Consider the following 20,427-nt stretch of genomic DNA (forward strand, 5'->3'; position numbering starts at 1 on the left):
ACTCATCTATTTTAGAATTTAGTATTAAATCAATAAACATTATTATATATTTGAAATTTTGTAAAAGTAATAAATTTTTTATTGAAAATTTAATAATATAATTTTAGCTTTTTTATTAAAGTGTTTAATTAAATCAAAATTCATATTGAATTTTTATGTTTCAAATTTTTATAAAAAATAATACTTATTTTAAAAATCAAATTTCTATATAGAATTTTATTATCAATTTAATTCAAAAATTAATAACTATAATATCAAGTTAATTATTAATTAAATCTCTTTAAATATATCAAATTTCGATGTTTTTTAATAAATATTTAAATTGTTATTTATTTATAAATATATAGATTAAAGCATGATTTTTGTTACGTAAGCGGACTCAATAGGGGTTGGAAGCTTTACCACTACGCCACGCACGCAATCTGTCTACAAAAGGCACACTTACTCTGGACGGAAAAACGGGCACACCAAACCCGTCAAAATCGAGACTTCCTTCAAAACACTATTATTTCAAAATTCAATAACAATTCTAAATAATAAAATAAAATAAACAAAATAAAAACATATTATTAATTATTAGATTCAAAATAATTAATTTCAATTCAAAATCAAAAATATTGATTATTGATTTAAAAATAAAATTTTGAAAATAATATTGCGTTTTCGGTATACCGTTTATTTCGTCCAGAGTCAGGCACAGTATCAGGGATCGAAGTCCTAATAGCTTACTACTATATATATACCCTGTAACAATTTTGATAAGGAAATTCGCTTAAATTCAGCCCAGCATTCATCAAAGACACGCCCTCGTAATTACGTTCAGTCAGATGAATCAAAAAGAGGCTGGATTGATTGGCTGCGCTTGCTTCTAGAAATCAAGAATTCAACAAATGGCATGGATAGAAGATAATCCCTGTGTGTATGAATACGTGTCGTGTCGTATACAGAGATTACCCCGCCTCCATCAGAATAAGAAATTCGAGGCACCAAAAAACACTTGGTTTTCCAAACTCTACATCAAAAAGATCTTTCAGTACTTTGAACTCTTTGGTTGAAGTGTTTCTGAGAGGTCTTTTTGGGGTTTGCGAAGTTTGTTGCACCTGTACTAGGTTTTTTGATACTGACGGTGCTCATGCGTTACATTTTTAAGTCTAAGCACCATACTTCCCAAAAATACTACTTCCCTCACGATCGATTGTACAACTAGCTCATACGTACCCTCAGATGACTGCGAAGAGAGCAATATGAGCGATATGAGCGAAGAGGAAATCCATGAAGCTGTTTTGGCGGCCGGAAAGAAAGCTAAGATTACCGGTCTCTGTAAGAGGTGCAGGAAAATCGTGGGCTGGTTCTTTCTGGAGCCAAAAGTGGTCGGAAGCATAGCCGGAAGACAGGGGGGCTTTCCTAAACTTATTTACATTTTCAAAATCGACGAACTCGAGCCTTTGTGCAAGCTCTGCAATTTTTTTCATTCCATCTGGGCTGAAGTGAAGGAAGAGGAAGATAAAGAATTATTTTCCCTTGCAAGGTCAACTGCAGCACATTTGTTTGGCTTTGGGTACGCCAACGGCAATGCGTTCGAGCCCGTCTACTTCAACAAATTTATCTTTTACCTCGTGGCTGGTGAATATGCCAATGACCCTGATAGCGATCGTGCTAATACAATCTTCGGCTTTTCTAATGCAAATGCTTATAAAGATGGAGTAGCCATACGTAATCTGTCATTACAGGCCGATTTGTCTCTCGTCCGGGAATGGATTCGGCAGTGCGATGACAATCATGCCGATTCTAACTTGAATTGCCTACCAAGAGATGGCATTTCACTTCAAGGCTTCACAGTAATCGACTGTAAAGATGGGAGGAATATCCTGGTTCCAGGTACCACCTGCATGGAGTACGTAACACTGAGCTACGTCTGGGGATCTGAAGTATCAGAAGGGCCAGATCAGTTCGGAAAATTACCGTCTACTCTTCCAAATCTTATAACCGATGTTATCAAGGTTGTCATAGCTCTGGGCTACAGATACTTGTGGATTGATAGATACTGTGTTCCTCAAGATCATTCTTCTGATATTAAATCCCTTCTCATCAAGAACATGGATAAGATTTATTCACAATCTACTCTTACGATAATCGCCACTACTGCCAAATGCCCAAGTGAAGGTCTCCCTGGGATCAGCAAGCCTAGAATAGCTGTGCAAAAATCTCTGCAAATGAATTCCATTCATCTGGTGCAGTGGGTCAGTAACATCCAGTATGAGATCAATAATTCCGTGTGGAATACGCGTGGATGGACTTATCAAGAGGCTTTATTGTCAAGGCGAAGGCTTGTGTTCACTGAGACTCAGTGCTATTTTCAATGCGATGCAGGAGGTATTCTGAGCGGCAGAGGAGGTGGTCGGATGGAAAGTATCGACTATGACCTTACAACGGAAAGAGATGAGTATAAAAGGTTTCGCATCCCAATGATATTTCGTCCACGGCCAAAACATGGCATCGGCTGGGAAATAACCCTTTTCAGCAATATGGTAAGCGAGTATACCAAAAGACAACTCTCGAAAGACTCCGACGTTCTGCCTGCCTTTCTGGGTATATTGGGTATGTTCACGTCTGAGTGCTCAATTTTTCATGGACACATATATGGAGTGCCAATTTTCGAGCCCAGTAACAAATTACTCCCTGTTGATACTACCGGTACGCTAATAATGGGTATCACATGGGACTTTTATTTCGATACTAGTATCCTTAAGGATCTCACCACAATGACCTTGCTATCAAGGAGACGGTCCTTTCCAAGCTGGACGTGGTGTGATTGGACATATGCTTCACCGTCGCCTCATCCGATCAAATGGAGATACGAAATTCTAGGTCAAGGGTTCAAAGATGTAGATATAGTGCATGACCAAAAGCTTAGCCTCGAGTTCGATAACGGCACCATACTCCCGTGGCCTCGCGAAGCGGATCTTGTCGATCTTGCGCAAAAGATTATGCTGATGGGAAACGTGCGCTATATCCATATTTTTGGGCCGTTCACGCATTTTCCAATTCCTATTAGCTCAAATCCCGAGTTGGGCCAGAAAGTGTGTGGTCCGTATGTAACAGATGGGTCGGTAATTTGTTGGCTTTCGAGGTTGGCGAGAGAACGGGGGATGAATGTTACGGATAATGAGGAGTATGTCTTCAAGGCATGGGTATATGCTTTAGAAGAAAACAGAGATTATTATCCTGTAGATTCTACTAAGAGAGTGAGACATGTTTACATGATGCTGCTTGACGAAACCTCAGATTCGGACACATTTGAGCGTATTGATGTATGTATACTTGGTGTGGAATTGGAAAGGGAAGAAAAAGAGACGGGGGAGAAAAGTATGGATATGACGACAAGGTTAGGATGGGAATGGAAGGCTTTCAGACTTGCATAGTTCTGTCGATATTTTAGAGCCTGCGAGGACATTATCATACTGAGGTTTCGACAAAAAGTTTGTATCTGATGTAAGAGGGATGTCAATTTCATATTAAAGCGATTCATCAAGCCATAGTGATTATATAGTAATATTTTACAATAACATAAACGTATATACGAGCATTAAAATGGTTATATAATATGTGAAACTGGTTGAAAGTCTTAAACAAGACCAAGTAACTAATTCCTATGCCAAGGTAACCCAATAGCCAGCGTTATTTTAACTGTCTACGTACACATTTCTCAGACCTTCTGCACAACTACTTTTGTGAAAACATTGAAAGTATATCCTATCCGACCTCAGAGTATTGAATAGGATGCGATATCATTTCATTCTTTACACATAATATAAGTACAGATCTCCTTTCTCTGACAGTGGGAAAGTGAAAAGCAAGTATGGCGTTCTCACTGTTCCTTTTGATTGTCCATTTTCTTGGTTGCAGATTCGGATATTTGGATCATGTATTCTAATATACCCTCTTCTATTCATAATACATTAGTCCTCTAAATTTATTCTATTGTAGCTTCCTAGCTTCCCAGCAGAGTGTTCAATAGTTCACCCAGACTTCATCTAGACTCCATTCATCCAGTCCAAGCAACAATCACAAATTCCAGAACATTTCGTTCATCTCATTCAACTCAATCTTTTCTAAACACTAAATACTAAACACCGAAAATTCATCTCAAATATCAAAATAGATCTATGAAATTAACAACACTATTATTTTTCATTAGAATGTCAAACCTAAAATTACAACTCGAAAAATTGAGAACACTATTTCTTCGGACTTCGCGAATCAAGAACATTACATCTCGCTTAAATTACTATCTAAACGTCTATTTCTATTTCTATTTCTATTTAAATCTCAAATCTCAAATCTCAAATCTCAAATCTCAAATCTCAAGTCTCAAGTCTCAAGTCTCAAGTACTAAGTATTAAGTACTATATAAATAAACAAATAGATACTCACAAAAAATAACAATAATCCAATCAATCTATCACACATTATTCCATTAAGTTATCAAATCTAATCAATCTAATCGTTCAAAAATACCAAACAGAATCCAGATACTTAGAGTAATAACTTCTGTTTGATCTTGCTTCAATGTGTTAGGTTTAAGTTTCGCTTTTCAAGAAGCTTCGTATACTGAGTATGAGGAGAGTATACTTCTTCTTATTTATTGCGAGATTTATTTCAATTTTTAACTATATTTATATTTATTTTCGAAACTCAGACTATATTATATTCTAACTTCTAGAATTCCCATTTCTCTTCAATTTCTATCTTTTCTTCCCCATTCTTATCTAATATGAATTTAATTCATATCCGTCTATTAGCGCGGAACCAATGTTTATTCGCTTAGCAGATTTAGAAGTTAAGATATAGGTAGTATATAGTAGATATGCGATGTATATATTCTCAGATATGATATTTTTGTTGGATTTATGTGTGGTGGGTATGGATAGGAGTTGTTTTTTTTCTATGTTGTTTATTGGAATTTGGGAGGGCGTGGTTGTTGGGAAGATATAAGGGATAAGATGGGTTTAGGGGTTGGGATTAGAGATGGTATTGCGATGAATTTCTCAAAGAAATAATGAATGTGTTGAATGTTTAAAGTATACATTGATTGTATCATGAATAAGAAAATAATCTTGATACAAGATGAGAGAGAAATTAAACAAAATCGAGGAAATCTCTTCCAAAACCAAAACATAAATCACTCTCTCACAAACCATCAACCATCAACCATGAAATTTACGCTCTACCCCTACCCAACCACCCCCTCCTCCTCCTTTCTCTCCCCCTCCCCTCCACCCCCACCAAACCTCCCCAAATACTCCCCCCTCATCCCCCCATAATCCGCCGCCACACATGGTCCCACCAAATCCGCCCACCACCCATTCTTCCTATGACTCCCCAACCCCACCTCCCTCATCAACATATCCGTATACCCCACCAAATCCAGATGAAAATAATTCCCCCGTCCCCCATGCGCCGGATATCTCAATTTCGAAAAAGTATTCTGATATGCGATTTCGCGTCTCGCTTCTTGCAAGCGAGGAAGAGAGAGATGCGAGGAGAAATAGGCGGTAGTCCAGATAGCTTGGGCTTCGGCGAGTCGGAAGGCATTGGAGAGATGGATGTGGGAGAGGAAGACGAGAGAGGGATTTTTTAAATCGTTGAGGGGAGCGAGGAGATTGTAGAGACGCGTGGGGGTGGTTGCAACTGCATGGTTAGTTTCATGCTGGTCCTGAGTGTGTGATGGACCAGGCGGATTCCGAAGTTTCGGGAATGAAGAGAGGATTTCCTGCGTTGCGTTTTGAGTGAGAGACTCCCAGATGCGCGATTCTTCTTCTGAATCATCGATTACTGGATGGGGTAATCCAAACTCGCAGGTTTGTGCAGGTGTCAGAAAGGGATATCCTCGCTTCCACCCCGTGCCACATAACAACATATCTGTATGAATCACCGTCCCGTTTTCGAGTACAATGGCATGAGAATCCAGCTTTGCAATATCCCCCCGATAAACCCTCACGTTCCTCGCCACCGTATCCCAGAAATTATCATGGTGGATAAGTCCAAGTGGGCCATTACACCAAAAAATTTCACTCTCAAATTTCAAGCCCTCAAACCCGGGTAGTGCATCCTCTCTCTCGAAATCTGCAAGCTTCGCAGCTTCTTCATCTGCACCTCTCCAGATCCTCGACACGATGGAATTTATAATCGACGAGCGATGAATGAATCTTGTCAACCAAGTCTGCTCCGCGAAACACGAAGGACTTAATGCGGAAAATGCTCGCGTGGCAGACATTTCCGCACCGTTGCGATACTGACCTCGCCCTTTGGCGCCGGCGAATATGGCGGGTCCTTCGCCTGATTGGCGGATAAGCCAGGATACTTTTTTGCCCGCTTTAACACATTCGTATACCATATCTGCAGCGGATTTACCTCCCCCAAGAATGGTTACCGCCGTATATGGGGAATCTGGTGCTAGGGCTGATGTAGATATTTGTCCAAAGTGTTTTTGGTGGACGATGGGGGATTGAAAGTTCGTTTGATTAGGGAATGACGGGATGTAAGGAAGAGAATTCTGACCAGTGGCTATAGCTAGCTTTTTGGTCTTGATCATTCTCTTGTTCTCATTTCCTTTTCCATTCTCGTGGACTTCACTCCAAATCGACCAGATCCCATTAGTCTTCTCAATACCTCCTACTTTGAAGCCAAAGATCACTCGATCCCTCAAACTCTTCTCATTATAAACATGTACATCTACATATTCTTCTAGATACTTCGTCACGTATTTCGCCTCAAAGGTATCATGATACGTCTTTGTATCTGGAGGAAGAACAATAGGTATGTCCGAGAAACCTGTCATGCGAAGACCAGATTCGGAGCGAAATCCTGGGTATTGACGTGCTGTGTATGGAGATTAGGGATTACCGGGCGTGGAATGATAAAAAAGAAGAACGGCCTGGGAAAATATGAAATGATGAGTGAAATCAAGTAAAGAGAGAAAATACCGGAACTCCAGACCCCTCCAATAACATCTTCTTGTTCAAGGATAGCGAGACGATGAGTGGGATAAATGGAGAGGTAGAAGCGAGCTAAAACTATGCCGGAAGGACCTAATTAAGGTGCGATATACCAGTTAATAACTAGCCAAACGCCTTGGAGAAGAGGAGAAAGGTAATGTGCATGAATTCAAATGATTAAAAAGATGATGAAATGGGTTTGGAAACATTTAAATGTTTGAGGTGAAGGGAAGGCCATACCTGCTCCAACAATCACGAGATCATATTCCACCTCATCCTGCATTTTCAGATTCTCATCGACCATCGACCTTGAGTCCTTGATTTCCTTGTATGCTAGTATGAGATTTCAATATCAATAGTTCGCATTCAGAAGAACAAGTCACAACGAGAGCTCTGGAAGTCTGGATAATATATAAAGTGAAGTCTATACCCACACTTTACGGCACAGCACATCACCACCGGGTAATCGTGACATTTTGACTAGTGGTTTAAAGGAGATTTTGGTTGTTCGCTGTTTGTTATATGTTGGTATCCATAGTAAGCCAAATGTTGGCAATGATAAACCCTTCTTTAGTCATCTATTTCTAAATCCCCCACAAAATTCTAACCCTTCCTTACCAATACCAATAATAATGGTACTGTATAACCCAAACGCCTCCCGTCAATCTTTGATAGTTGATTTTATATTCTAAAATCATCCGACTACTCCAATATCATACACTCGTCTTCGTATCTACAATTCCTTCTTTGACGACTCAGCCAACTTCTTCTTTTCCTTAGCAGCCTTTTCTCTTCTCGCAATGACACCTTCAGCTCCAATTCCACCAAATACCAATCCTACACCCATCCACTGTTTACTGCCTAGTGTATGACCAAACCATACTACTGATAAGATCATAGTAAGCATCTTGCGAGTAACAGTTATGGTTACTAGAAGAAGAGATGAGAATGTTGAGAGTGTGTAGACTGTTTTGAATGTTAGTTTTATTTTTTAAGATAAAGTGGCTTTTGATGACATGAAAGGAAGAATAAAGGGGGAAACATACAGATAAAAACTTGTCCCACAGCACCACAAGCTGCAAATCCAAGTACATCTCTCCAAACACTTGGATGTCTCTGCATAAAAGCCAATGCTCCAGCCAATTCTCCTGCTCCACTTGCAAGATCCATACCAAGATACTCTCCCAATCCCGTATGAACAAGATATGGTGACAATAATAAATATGATGTTGTAAGTAAAGTGCTTATAATGTTATTTGCACACATCATTTGTGGACCTTTATAAGGTTGGAAGCTTGTGAAGATCCAATCTTGTGTTGTGTTTGTGAGACCATCAAATAGAAGATTTACTCCTAGGAGCAAAAGTCCCCACGCAGTATTGCGATCTGGATTAAGTGCCGCTTTGCTAGGTTTTCCATGAGATTTAGCACCTGCATGGAGAGTAAAGATACCGACACCGCATGTTACGGCTAAGACGACGACATATTTAGAAATTGGGTAGCGTTTTCCAAAGAGAGTTATGTGAAGAAACATGACTGGTAGTAATTTGCATGATTTGGCAAGAATAAAAGTGATATAATCGATGTGATCGAGAGATGCATAGCCAAAGGGGGAGGCGAGTGAGGAGGTGATGGCCACAACGAGGAGGGGAAAGATAATCCGTTGACTTGGGAAGATGGGTAGCGTTTTGCTATTGGCGGGAGTATCGAATCGTAGGTAAATGTATCCTACTGTGGCAGCGAAAAGGGATTGTACTGTGTTGAGAAAGACTGGGAATTTGAACTTTTCAGGTGCTTTTTCTGATCCGTAAGCAGTTGTAGTGAGTCGTTCTTGAAGAAGTGCCCAAGTAAGACTACACATTCATACTATTAGCATTCTTGTTTCCTCGAATCAAGACCATTAAGAATCCTCTCCGGTGCTATCACTCACAAACTGCCGTAAATACCAGCAACTGCAAATATCAATTGCAATGCGCCAGCTTCTTTTTGTGTCTTCCCTTTCAATAGCGCATCACTTTTAGGTGCACCATTCTGAGTCGGCGCATTCCCATTCAGTTCCTTCTTCGATTTCTTAGCACTTAAGCTTCTCGCCCCGGTCGCATCTGCTTTACTCGTGTATTCGGAAGATGGATTGCGACGCAAAGGCTCAGCTTGTTTTGTTCTCGCCATCTTTTGGCAATCCGTTATTCCAGATGTTGCAGGGGAATCAGAGAGGACAGTTGCAAAATGAAATGAAAGTAAGGGATAAGTCCCGAAGGAATAGTCAAGGCAAATGGGTATCAAGAAGAGTTACGAAGGGAAAGGAAAAGAAAAGAAAGGAGCGTAAAAGAAAGCAAAGTAGAAAAGGTGCAACGGGTAAATCAATAAAGATGTGTATATTTCCAATTGCCAAATGTCCTCAACTATTTTCCCTAGGAAGGTCCGAGGTAGTAGCAACAAGCCACATCTCACATCTAGATCTCCTATGTACAAGCCACACCAAGCCAACCTTGCTCTTTTCATGCTTACCTAATGGATCTGCATTACAGTACCAAAAAAGGCGGTCAGATCTCCTCCCGTTCAAACATGGAATAGTTTCAATCCGCAATTGTTCTAGGTACGTTGGTAGGTAAGTTATGAAAGGGTCCCTACGGATTAGCTGGCATTTTGTTGTTCCGTGGGTCTCTCCCATTCATATTTTCTCTTTGGTGGTTTTTCGTTATTTTGCTTTACATTTGCATTTCTCTTCTTTCCATGGTACGAGAGTAAAAGTGTTGAAACTCGACAAACAAGACACTTAATCTTCAAGAACTAAATCTTTCGAAACGTCATATTTTCACTCTATCCAGAAGTGTAAACAGACATCCCATATACTCACGGAAACCCCACTATTCCATTTCACCTCACGAACCCTTCGATCCTCCCACCAATCCACCCCGCACAATTATCCTCCCAGAGCCTCCTTTTCCCTCAAACCCAAGCCCAATCCAACTCAAAATGTCTAACGCAAAGTCCCCCGAAATCCTCGCCGCCTACGACGATGTCCGCTCCGACAAATCCCCCACAAATTGGCTCTTGATATCCTATGCCAAAGCCATAGGGGATGCTCTGACCCTCACTGCAACTGGAGAGGGCGGTATCGCTGAACTACGTGAGAAATTGGATCCTACCCAAGCCCAATATGCGTATTTACGGGTTGAATATGCCAATGATAGCGAGTCTTCCAGGGTGAAATTCGCTTTTATTACGTGGATTGGAGAACAGACAAAAGTTATGAGGAAGGCAAGAGTTAGCATTGAGAGTGGTGCTGTCAAGGCTGTCTTGAGTCACCATAGTGTGTCGATAGATGCGAGAAGTATGGAGGATGTGGACGAGGCAGAGATCGTCAAGTTGTGTAGGAAGGCTGGAGGTGCAGATTATAATGGTGGTAGAGGATGATATTTTACAAAGAAAAGGGGGTTTGATTGGAAGTTATAATGTTAGAGTAGAGGGTGAATGGGATAGAATGGGAAAGATACCCAGAGCAAACATTGGAATATACTAGTACAGATTCTGGTCACAAATCAAAGAAAGTACAGAGCACACGATGATTCACAGTTGAACATTTAACTGAATTCACGTCGACGATCTTGCATCTATTACATGTATTTTAAATAAATTCATTGTTCGGAATACTCGTATTGTTCTGAATCTACTCAATGGTCTATCTACTACATTCTCAGAACATATCTGGATGTGTTGATGGGCCTATTTCGTAGTATGAGATCAAAGGTCGAGAAGACGTAAGGCTATTTGTGTTGCGGACGTATTGGTGTTCGAAGGAGCGATGTGGAAGACGAGTGGGAAATTTGTGTCGAGTGCATATGATTTAACGGGTAATGTGCATATCATGATTCGTAACTTAAGAGAATTATCAGGTCATAGCCGGCATGAATGACGAGATTAGGTCGATTCTCGTTCGTTCGATTGGGGACTTCGGAAAGCTGAGAGTCGAGATAGGAGGTCGGTATCTCTGGTTGTCGAATGTTGAGGCGAATCATTTGTATCAATAGGGGAATGACATTTGCATAAGGGCAACTCGTATGTGCACCATGCAAATGAGCATAATTTCGTAAAATTCCGTGCCGCAAGAAGTGGAAATGAAAATGGTAAAGGAACTGCTTTTGTTGGGGAAAGGAATATCGGTCCAAGGAAAAATTACTAACGGATCCCAAGGTAGAATCATCGCATCAATATCAGCCTTGCGGCAAGTCAAATCTGGATAGACCTGAGACAAAGCTTGCCTGCCTGAAAAAGAAATTCGATGTGCTCAAATAGAGCTAGTAATTCATTCTTGAGCATTGCCTTGACTGCGGCGTTGCTTCTCGGCCTCGAGGTTCTCATAGAGAAGATAGAGGGCTGAGTCGTTAGCCTTAGCAGTACCCATAATGGTGAACATGCGCTCTCCAGTCTCATCGTGAGGAGACTAATGCATATGTCAGTACAGATATCTTTGTGATGGAGCTTTGAGCTCTCTCGGGATAAAGAAGGCTTACCTTAGCGATGGAGATACGAGCTCCAGAAGTCTTTCTAATCTCACTGATCTTGGAACCAGCCCGACCAATGATACATCCAACCATGTCAGCTGGAATGCTGATGTTTTGTGTTTGGAGTTCTTCTCCGTTCTCATCGTGAGTAGGGGGTCCACGTTGAGCAGCATCGGATTCAGAACGGCGGTTGTATGATCGTGGAGCACTCTCACTGAAATCGGCACCATTTCCAGTGCGCATGACACGTGAGCTACCATACTCACGACCAGTTCCTCCAACATTGCCTTGGCCCATACCACCTGAATTACCGGTTTGAGTGCGAACCATGGGGTTATATAGAACGGTACCGGTTCCTCTAGCCCAGTCATCGACCAAGCACTTGCAGATTTCCCAGATGGCTTTTTGAATGCCTTCAGGGTTACCCTGGACCTCCACGATACGTTCGGTGGATTGTGGGAGCATTTCTTTTTGTGCGACCATGCGAACACCAGAAACGTCTTGGATATGCTTGATTTTGAGTCCTTGTCGGCCGATGATCGTACCCATTTGATTGTGGGAGATCAACAACTTGATTGCTAGATGGTAGAATTAGACTAAGTGTTTATATGGTGGCATAAAACTGTAGCTTACGATGAGTACCGTTGTTAGAAACAACTCCGCCCATTCCCATTTGTGGTGCGCCCTCCAACAGAGCTTTCGCAACAATGGAGTAAGCTCTGGAAATAGAATCGCATCCACCTGAGATGGTTAAGACACGATCATGAACACCTTGAACGACCTTGCTGACACCGGCTTTCACACCAGTCTCATCGCGAAGGTCGGCGACATTCTTGCCACCTTTGCCGATAATGACACCAGCTTCCTTTGAAGAAACAATAGCTCTCAAGGTAAGTTGAGATTCTGCATATTCTTCATCGGTCTTTGGGAGTGGTTCGCCATCGGGGCCAAGACGAGTCTCATCATTGACCTGTAAGCGATCCATGGAATCGTTGAGCTCCTCACCATTAGGAGCATTGTCGCGATTATCCTGAGAAGACATTTTGTATTTGTTTGAGTTTCAACTTCCGGGAGATAGAAAGTTGAGTGAGGTAACGTTGGGTAGATCTGATTGATGGAAGGTTAGTACTTGAGAGATGTAATTGTAAATTAAAGAGCTGATGATCCGCAGAATATGACATATCTCACTATCGCATCGGGATAGTGAATGCGCCAGTGGCATGCAATGTAAAGCCAAAGATTGCGACTTGAGCAAAAGAAAGAGAATTAATATAGAAGCATACCTTGATTGCAGATATCAAGAAAGAGACTGGTTGTGGGAGGGAGTTGTGTGTGAGGAGTTCGAGGTGTGTTATCGGGAAGATAAAGGAGGATGAAGGGTTGTCCGAGTGACCTCGAAGAGGGGAAAAGAAGATGGATTTAGATAGGTAGTGGGGGGGTGACTAAAGGTTGAGAGTTGAGTTGAGGAGTGGGAAGGGACGAAGAGGAGGGAGAGGAAAAAGAGGGAAGGGGAGGAGAAAGTGTGATTGATATTTCTCTTTGAAAGAAATCGATGAATCTTTTTGTTTGTGGAGGGGAGGGGAGAGAGGAAATGGCTGGTGAACCTGGAAAGTGCTTTTGCTTTTTTTTACTGGGAATGATTTTGACGCTAATTATTGGAAGGGCGGGGTTCAAAGTTTGTTCGAGACACACCGACTGTGGTTTTAGAAAGGGTGGGGCATTCGTACTAAGGTAGAGGGGAGTCGGTAGGTAGATCGTCAAAACCATGTCCTGGGATTATCTATCTGCATGAAGTACACATTTCACCAATTCACCAACTTGCTTGTACATAAATAACAATAACAGGAAGGCTGGCGGTATTCTTTGGATATCATTGGTATATGGTGTATCTACTTGTTGTGCCTCAAAATAATCAATAGCAAATCATCCCTCAAGGATTTTCAAGGGTTCGAACTAAGGCAAGATGTTAAGAAGAGCTTGAGCTCAAGCTCCTAACATTCAAGTGCTTTATATAGGTACTTCCGTTTACATGAAAGGAGAACTTCAGAAGGGAGGAATCGCGGATGAAGAAAGGACTTTAATAGTCACCTGTACATGAATCCTCTCTGTGGCAAAACCAATATCAAAGACAGTATGAGTGAATAGGTTGAGAAACTTGATATGTATACTTCTTAATTTCGTTCACCATATGAAATAATCTGATATTGTCTGCCTCCTATGACCATTCCCATATTTACGACGCTGACCCATATTCCGACAGTGTCACTCATTAGTCTTGGGCTTTGCAAATCCTGTTTCGAGGAATTGTCGGGGTCAACTACGAAATGTGATGAGCAGCCAGTTTCAACTGGTGTTACTCAAAATACCTAGACGAATTGGGGGCTTCCTACATTTCGCGTATACCTGCATTGCCAGCTTGCAGTAGTGTTCTGCTATCCGACGTTCGAAAAAGGTCAGGCTCCCAGCTGATGTTAGGAGATCGCCCCATTCGTCCCTTTTCTATCATATTTAATAGATGGCTTGTAACAAGTGATCAAGTCGATGTCGCGTCGTGATTCGTGTATTGATGGATTCGCGTTTACTGATGAATCCGATAATGAAGTGTGTTGTTGTATAGACAAAAGAGATAATGTAGCCATCCTATTCAACCGTGTTTTCATCGATTTGTTTCTCTTTTATTCGTTTCAATGTTCCTAGCTTGAAGGCTTCTTCGGCGTTTGACAATGGAGATTTTGGTATGGGAAGTTGGAAGTCGCCATCATCATCCCCAAACAGAAACGCTGCCTTTTCTCGACCAGCACCGGATGTAGGTCGCTTTCCGGTTCTTAAAAATGGAGAAGAACTCTTTGGAGGTGAGGATTTTATCGTGGGGCTAGATGCTTGATCTGGTTCTAGCATCCAAGAGAACGATGACTGTGCAATCGAAGATCTAGTGGGGATTGGTGCTTCGGGTCGCTCGGTTGTTGCAGATCTCATAGCATCTCTTTCTATGTCGGGTTCGATAATTGTAGACGGCTCGTTTGAGGAGAGGTCAATTGCTTCCCTTGGAGTTTGACTAATGTCAGGCGTTGATATGGATGTCTCGTCTAGGCCATTTGTCTCTTTTGCCAGAGCATTACTTGGGTCGGAATTCATGATGGGAGTCTCTGGTGAAGTTGTCTGCCCTTGATCTGAGATTGGTGGTAATAAAACTTTCGGTATATCTGCTTCTGGTGTAGCAGGCTCATTCCTACCATCGATAATTGGTGAAAGAATTGGAAGTGGCATAGTAGAGTCCTCCAAGTAAACCTTCACGAAATCAACTTTCGCAATAGCCATGTCCATTGCCTCGATGCACTTTTCCCGGTTACTTTCTTTTGACACAGAAACAGATCTCAGATCTTTCATTGCGTGATCTAGCATGACAGCCAATTGCCTATTTCTTTCGTTCATTGTTGCCATGATAGCTGTCGAGGCAGGCATCACACGCCCATCATCAAGAGACCACCGTGAAGCAGCACTAGCTCTCCTAGGAGAATTGTTACTTCTTGGAGTTTGTAGTCCTTGCATATTCTTCTTCACTTCTTCCATTGCATCGCGTACAGCTTGATTGATGCCAAGACGCTCTCCCCTATTGTAAACACCTTTTGCAGCACCTTGAATCAACGCTTCAACACCTCCCTGTTGTTGCAAGAACCGAGCAGGGCTAGTCAATGAAGATCTATTCCGCATGAGTAGCTGTCTAGGGCTGAGACTTTCTTCAATAGGAGCATCAGGTGGTGGCGATGATTTATCTCGATGCGGGAACTTCCCACTATATTTATGAATAATCTTGGATCCCCCACTAGCATTGAAATTATCTCGTAAGAAGATTGCATCATCGACGAAAGTTTGAGGATTTGGAGGACACTCATATTTGAGTAGTAACATCAGGGCCAGCGAGTAGTTCGATTCCATTACTGATTCATAAGTTGTTAGTCATTACGCCAAATTGTGGAAGGTGAATTGCATACGTTGCCAACGAATTCGAAGTAACATTGCTACACATATAAGATCCACAAGATCTAGTTCTGGATCCTCGGCGAAAAGAGTATCCCATACTGATAGTAGATCAACGAAAGGAAACTCGCGCCCGAAGAGCAACCTGATCCAGCGTCTGTATAATCCGTCAACAGATGAACAGTAGCCAAAGTTAACAATTTTTGTCCTTACATCAAGAATATTTGCGGTAGTATCTCAATATCTGTAAGATGTTTGGCCAGTCGCGGATCTACACGAGCCAGGTATACTTCATGAATTCGCTTACTCCTTTCAACAATTGGAGATGCGCCATTTTGAGGGGTTCCGCCAACAATTTGAGGTGTTTTTTGACCGGGGTCACCTAATTCATAAAATGACTTTGCTGATCTCATGACCAAAGACAAGAGAGTGAAGGCATCATGCTCGATGAATTTACGATTCAAACACTGCTTCATAATCGAATCTGATGGATCTGTTCCTGATTCACTCGTGTCACTATTGATGTCTCGAGGGTCAATAGAATCTTGCTCCACTACCCATAGAATTGGAGCCAGTATCTCATGCATGCCCTGACGATAACCTACATCTTGGTTGATTTTGCAAAAGATAAACAGCACATCCAGCATGAATCTTTGAATGTCGGCACGACGGAAGTATGGTTCTTCTGGCATGCATCTCTCGATATCCTGAAATATTTCGGCACGAATTTCTTCATCTTTCCGAAGGGTATTCCATGGTGACTCAAAGTGTCTCAGTATATTTGGACAAAATTCCCAGAATACATAAACCCGAAAGTAAAAGAACTCACGTGTTTATCGTCGTCCAGAGGATCTAATGAAGATCCTAGATCATTTGGATGTTCGATGAATCTCAAGAAATGTTCTCTTAAAGAGGTATAAGCACTTCGTGAATCCTCAAGTCCTCGTGCCCAACCCGTGATCTCTGTGTTTTGAAACAATAAAAATGTCTATAAAAATGTTACTCAAGAGTACGCCAAGATGAAACTTAGAACTTGCCTTCCAACAGATAGATCTTAAACCTCCGTTACAAGGACTGTTTTCTCCAACGATCCTCACGGATTTCTTGAGTTCGGTCAAGCTAGATGCGGACTTTATCGTCACCTGCCATCTCTTTCTTTTCTCACTCTTGTATTAGAACAATAACGAGCAGAGAGAGGAAGAAGCTTTTGAATTTTCTAAAAATTCTTACCTAGAATCTTCCAAAGACCGCATTATCACGAGCAAATGTGATGTCCGAACAAGGGAGGTTTGTGACGACACTCCTATCTCTCGGACTATTTAAATCATGTAGTGGAGTGGAGTGGGGGGCAAGGCTAAGATTTCCTTTTTGCTCTTAAACCAAGTTTTGTTTAGCGTCAGTTTGAAGCAGCATTAACCAATCAAATAGAATCATATTGATCAGCCTTGTTGTCAGCCTTCCGTCGCATCTAAATGGAACACCGCACTAGCAACATTAGGTACCTCAATATTATGTTTCGTACTCTTCACCCAATCATCGTCATCTCATGAACTCCAACCGTTGCAGTCTCCAATTGGTATTCATTTTCCTGAGACGAAGTATCCACATACTTTGAGATGAAGCTCACATAAGAATAGACTTTAAATATAGTAAGTCCTGCTTTTCATCCATGTGGAGTTTGTGTGGATAAAGAGATATAAAATCTCCAATGTCTCGTTCTGGCCCGGATCAGTTGTCACAAGAATTGCGGATTCGATCATACCTCGACATCAATATCTATCGATCCTCGATATACAAATTTTGAGCAGACGAGCTGTACCAACCCATACATCTTTGGAAATACTGATACTCATGAAGCCGATGAAGCAATAGCAGCTCACAATTTACGAGCAATTGTCCCATTCCAATCAATTGTCCCATCAACAGCCATGTCTTCCGATCTTCTCGAGTTCGATACATTTTACAAATCACCTCAAGATACTCAACCAAAACCTAGCCAGAGTTTTTCGTTTTTTGATGGTGCCACCTCTAGTAGCCGGTCAGGCCAGGCGCATGCAAACCAGGCTCCGGCGCAAACTATAAAGCAAAATGATGACATTTGGGGGGATCTGAGTAGCTTCACGAGTCCAATGACTCCAGCACAAAGTGGAGCTCCTCAAGACGATCTATGGGGTTCGTTTGGCATAACTGCTACTCCCCCGAACCCAACTATTACTGCACCAAAATCTAATTATCAAGGGGTCAATATATTCAAAAATGATAATGCTCCGCCAAACCCGGGAATAGTGCGCAGATCAACCCTTGATCTTTTTGACAATAATGTTCATGAAATGCCAGAGCCTTCGTCTACCTCGAACACCCATATGAGCTATTCCTATCCTCGACCAACATTGCCACCATCTAAGGGTTCGTCAGGCGGGGAAATTCTTTTTGACGCCGACGAGGAAGAGGGTGAAGATGATGATTTTGGGGATTTTGAGAGCGTCACTCCTCCTGCATCACAACTACCTCCACCTTCAGAACCTCTCGATGACTTTTTTGGCTCAATGAGTATTAAGGAACAACCATTAAAAAAGCCTCCTAACCTTAACACCACGTCGCCGACTCTCAAAACCCCATTACCATACCCACAAGCACCCAAATCACCCTCTTTTCAGCAGCGGAATCCGTTTCCCAAGGTGGGCCTTGCTACCCAACCAATCAAACAAGTCGCCAAAATGAAGATCGAAGATAAACCCAAATCAGCTTCTCCTTTGACAGCTTGGCCATCATATGACGAGAAACCTCCCAAAGCAGCACCCTACGTTGATTCGCCTGCCATACCATCTATTGTTGAAGACATAGACGATGATTGGGGTGACTTTTCTGATCTTCCAGCCGAATCTCCAGCAATACCTAGCTCAAATTCAACATCTGGTATAGCAGCCGATGCTTGGGCCTGGAATGCCGTCGATAAAGTCGCCGAGCCCACCCCAGTGGAACCCAATCTTCCACCTCCCACCAACATCCCCCCTCCCTCGATTCTCTTGATGCTTTTCCCCCAGCTCTTCGACCTTCCCCAATCATCTCTCTTCAAAGCCGTAGCAAACCAACCATTCTCTCTCAAGAATCGCATCATATCCGATCCTTCCACCATCAATTTTCTTCGCGCCTACCTTCTTATTGCCACTGTTGCAGCCCATATCATCGCTGGTCGCAAATTACGCTGGAAACGTGATACTCATCTCTCACAGGGTATGAGCATTGGGCCTGCTGGCGGAAAAGGCGGCATGAAATTGACCGGTGTCGATAAAGCAGAAGTCGCACGTGAAGACCGTGAAGCAGAAGAAACAATCCGTGTATGGAAAGAACAATTAGGGAGACTTAGATCAGCTGTAGCTGTAGCTAATACAAGTCTTAAAGATGTATCGAAACATTTGGCGATCCCAGAAATTGGAGATTCGATGCATGTAAAGAGTCAGGAAGGGGGGCTAACGGCACCGAAAGCGTGCGTGATATGTGGATTGAAGAGAGAAGAAAGAGTTTTGAAAGTAGATGTCAAAGTTGAGGATAGTTTTGGAGAATGGTGGATTGAGCATTGGGGACACAGATTGTGTAGAAATTTTTGGCAGGAACATGAGGGGAAGTTGAAATTAAGATAAGAGGGATGCTTTAGGTACCTATATGTACTTGATTGAGTATTCATATACACCACTTTGATTCATGTTTTTAATTTCACAGATTTACAATAATTTATTGGTACTAAAAAACTTAATTCATATCGCTGGAAACTTTAGGGTTTAAAAAATCAAAATGTCATATATTATTACCTGAACTTACCTGCCATTACCTTACCGTCCTATCTTATCCTAAACATTCCATCACATACCCAGTGAATCAACTATAATAACCAACCTACCTACTCATCTCACCCTATCCATCTACCTACCTCATCTACTCCCTCGCCGCACACAAAACCCTCACTCTCTCCGCAGCCATCGCAGCCTTAGCCTTGCACCCAGAACACCATTCCGGCAGCATCTCCTCCGTCTGAATACTCTTCAGACAGGAAATCGGAAGGGAAACAGAAAGGGAAAGTGGAAGCGGGAGAGAAGCGGATTTAGTGGCCATCCAGCAGGGTTGCGGATAGCCGTGTGAGGTATGCGAGCAGGCGTAGTGGACTGTGGTGTAGGTGCACATCTTTTGGGTGGGGGTTTTGGTTGGAAGATGGGGGGGGGGGGAAGTTAGTGAATAGTAAGGGGGAAAGTTGGGGGTGGAAGGGGGGTGCTTGGTTGAGTATATCGAATTTTGAGTTTTGAGTTTTGAGTTTTAAGTCTTGAGTTTCGATTTTCGATTTTCCAATGGTGTGTTATGTTATATATAAAACGATGATTGAATTATTTGAAAACTGTGTATAGGTGCGATGTTGAGGTGATACTTGATACTCGATACTTGATACTTGAAACTCGATACTTGACTTGATACTTGGAAATGGAAATGGAAATGAAATAGATGATAGAAGGGGAGGGAAACGAGATTGATATAGGAAATGGGAACAAAGATATTGTTCTTCTTGTTTGGGTAGACAAAGGGACAAAGGGATAAAGGGGGATGGATATGAATATAAAGAGCTGTGGGGTGTAGAATAATGAAATAGAGAGAGGAGGGGGGGGAGAAAGAGGAACAAGGAGAGAGTGTGTATCTCTGGACAAAGAGGGTTGGGCTGAATAGATAGATGATTGAGATGAGTTCTTTTTGCATATTTGGCATTTTTTCTGTGCATCCTGTGAGTTTGTTTTGGTGGTTGGGATGGATGTGAAAGGGGGGGCGGATTGGATAGATTAAGAGAATTGAGTAAACTATGTATATGATGAGCTGAATTCTGGGTGGTACGTTGAACGATCAGGATCTCTTGTAGGTTCGCTACATGCTTGTTGCAAGTCAAACAAGTGAGTCGTGATCGATTGT

The 20,427-nt window shown here is 41.9% G+C and overlaps 7 protein-coding genes across 7 annotated transcripts; 3 read left to right on the forward strand and 4 right to left on the reverse strand.

The window, feature by feature from the left end:
* Positions 1-1,244: 1,244 nt before the first annotated feature.
* Positions 1,245-3,422, forward strand: EAE98_001982 (uncharacterized protein; the record flags this gene model as incomplete). The annotated part of the gene is made up of 1 exon (XM_038949601.1): positions 1,245-3,422. The coding sequence occupies one exon, from the start codon at positions 1,245-1,247 to the stop codon at positions 3,420-3,422; it is 2,178 nt and encodes a 725-aa protein (XP_038814586.1).
* Positions 3,423-5,233: 1,811 nt separating this feature from the next.
* On the reverse strand, positions 5,234-7,281 carry EAE98_001983 (uncharacterized protein; the record flags this gene model as incomplete). The annotated part of the gene is made up of 3 exons (XM_038949602.1): positions 5,234-6,882; positions 6,987-7,091; positions 7,239-7,281. The coding sequence occupies 3 exons, from the start codon at positions 7,279-7,281 to the stop codon at positions 5,234-5,236; spliced, it is 1,797 nt and encodes a 598-aa protein (XP_038814587.1).
* Positions 7,282-7,731: 450 nt separating this feature from the next.
* EAE98_001984 (uncharacterized protein) lies at positions 7,732-9,166 on the reverse strand (the record flags this gene model as incomplete). Its single annotated transcript, XM_038949603.1, has 3 exons — positions 7,732-7,964; positions 8,045-8,850; positions 8,928-9,166. The coding sequence occupies 3 exons, from the start codon at positions 9,164-9,166 to the stop codon at positions 7,732-7,734; spliced, it is 1,278 nt and encodes a 425-aa protein (XP_038814588.1).
* Positions 9,167-9,973: 807 nt separating this feature from the next.
* On the forward strand, positions 9,974-10,414 carry EAE98_001985 (uncharacterized protein; the record flags this gene model as incomplete). The annotated part of the gene is made up of 1 exon (XM_038949604.1): positions 9,974-10,414. The coding sequence occupies one exon, from the start codon at positions 9,974-9,976 to the stop codon at positions 10,412-10,414; it is 441 nt and encodes a 146-aa protein (XP_038814589.1).
* A 524-nt stretch (positions 10,415-10,938) lies between these two features.
* On the reverse strand, positions 10,939-13,092 carry EAE98_001986 (uncharacterized protein). Its single transcript, XM_038949605.1, has 4 exons — positions 12,786-13,092; positions 12,136-12,609; positions 11,512-12,080; positions 10,939-11,441 (listed from the first exon to the last, which is right to left on the reverse strand). The coding sequence occupies exons 2-4, from the start codon at positions 12,542-12,544 to the stop codon at positions 11,304-11,306; spliced, it is 1,116 nt and encodes a 371-aa protein (XP_038814590.1). The 5' UTR covers positions 12,545-12,609; positions 12,786-13,092; the 3' UTR covers positions 10,939-11,303.
* Positions 13,093-14,142: 1,050 nt separating this feature from the next.
* On the reverse strand, positions 14,143-16,733 carry EAE98_001987 (uncharacterized protein; the record flags this gene model as incomplete). Its single annotated transcript, XM_038949606.1, has 6 exons — positions 14,143-15,440; positions 15,495-15,637; positions 15,694-16,241; positions 16,310-16,468; positions 16,518-16,635; positions 16,711-16,733. 6 exons carry the CDS (start codon positions 16,731-16,733, stop codon positions 14,143-14,145), a joined length of 2,289 nt encoding a protein of 762 aa, XP_038814591.1.
* Positions 16,734-17,408: 675 nt separating this feature from the next.
* EAE98_001988 (uncharacterized protein) lies at positions 17,409-19,121 on the forward strand (the record flags this gene model as incomplete). Its single annotated transcript, XM_038949607.1, has 1 exon — positions 17,409-19,121. One exon carries the CDS (start codon positions 17,409-17,411, stop codon positions 19,119-19,121), a length of 1,713 nt encoding a protein of 570 aa, XP_038814592.1.
* Positions 19,122-20,427: the final 1,306 nt, after the last annotated feature.

Source organism: Botrytis deweyae (genome assembly GCF_014898535.1).
Source record: "Botrytis deweyae strain B1 chromosome Unknown BDEW_003, whole genome shotgun sequence".
NCBI lineage: Eukaryota > Fungi > Ascomycota > Leotiomycetes > Helotiales > Sclerotiniaceae > Botrytis > Botrytis deweyae.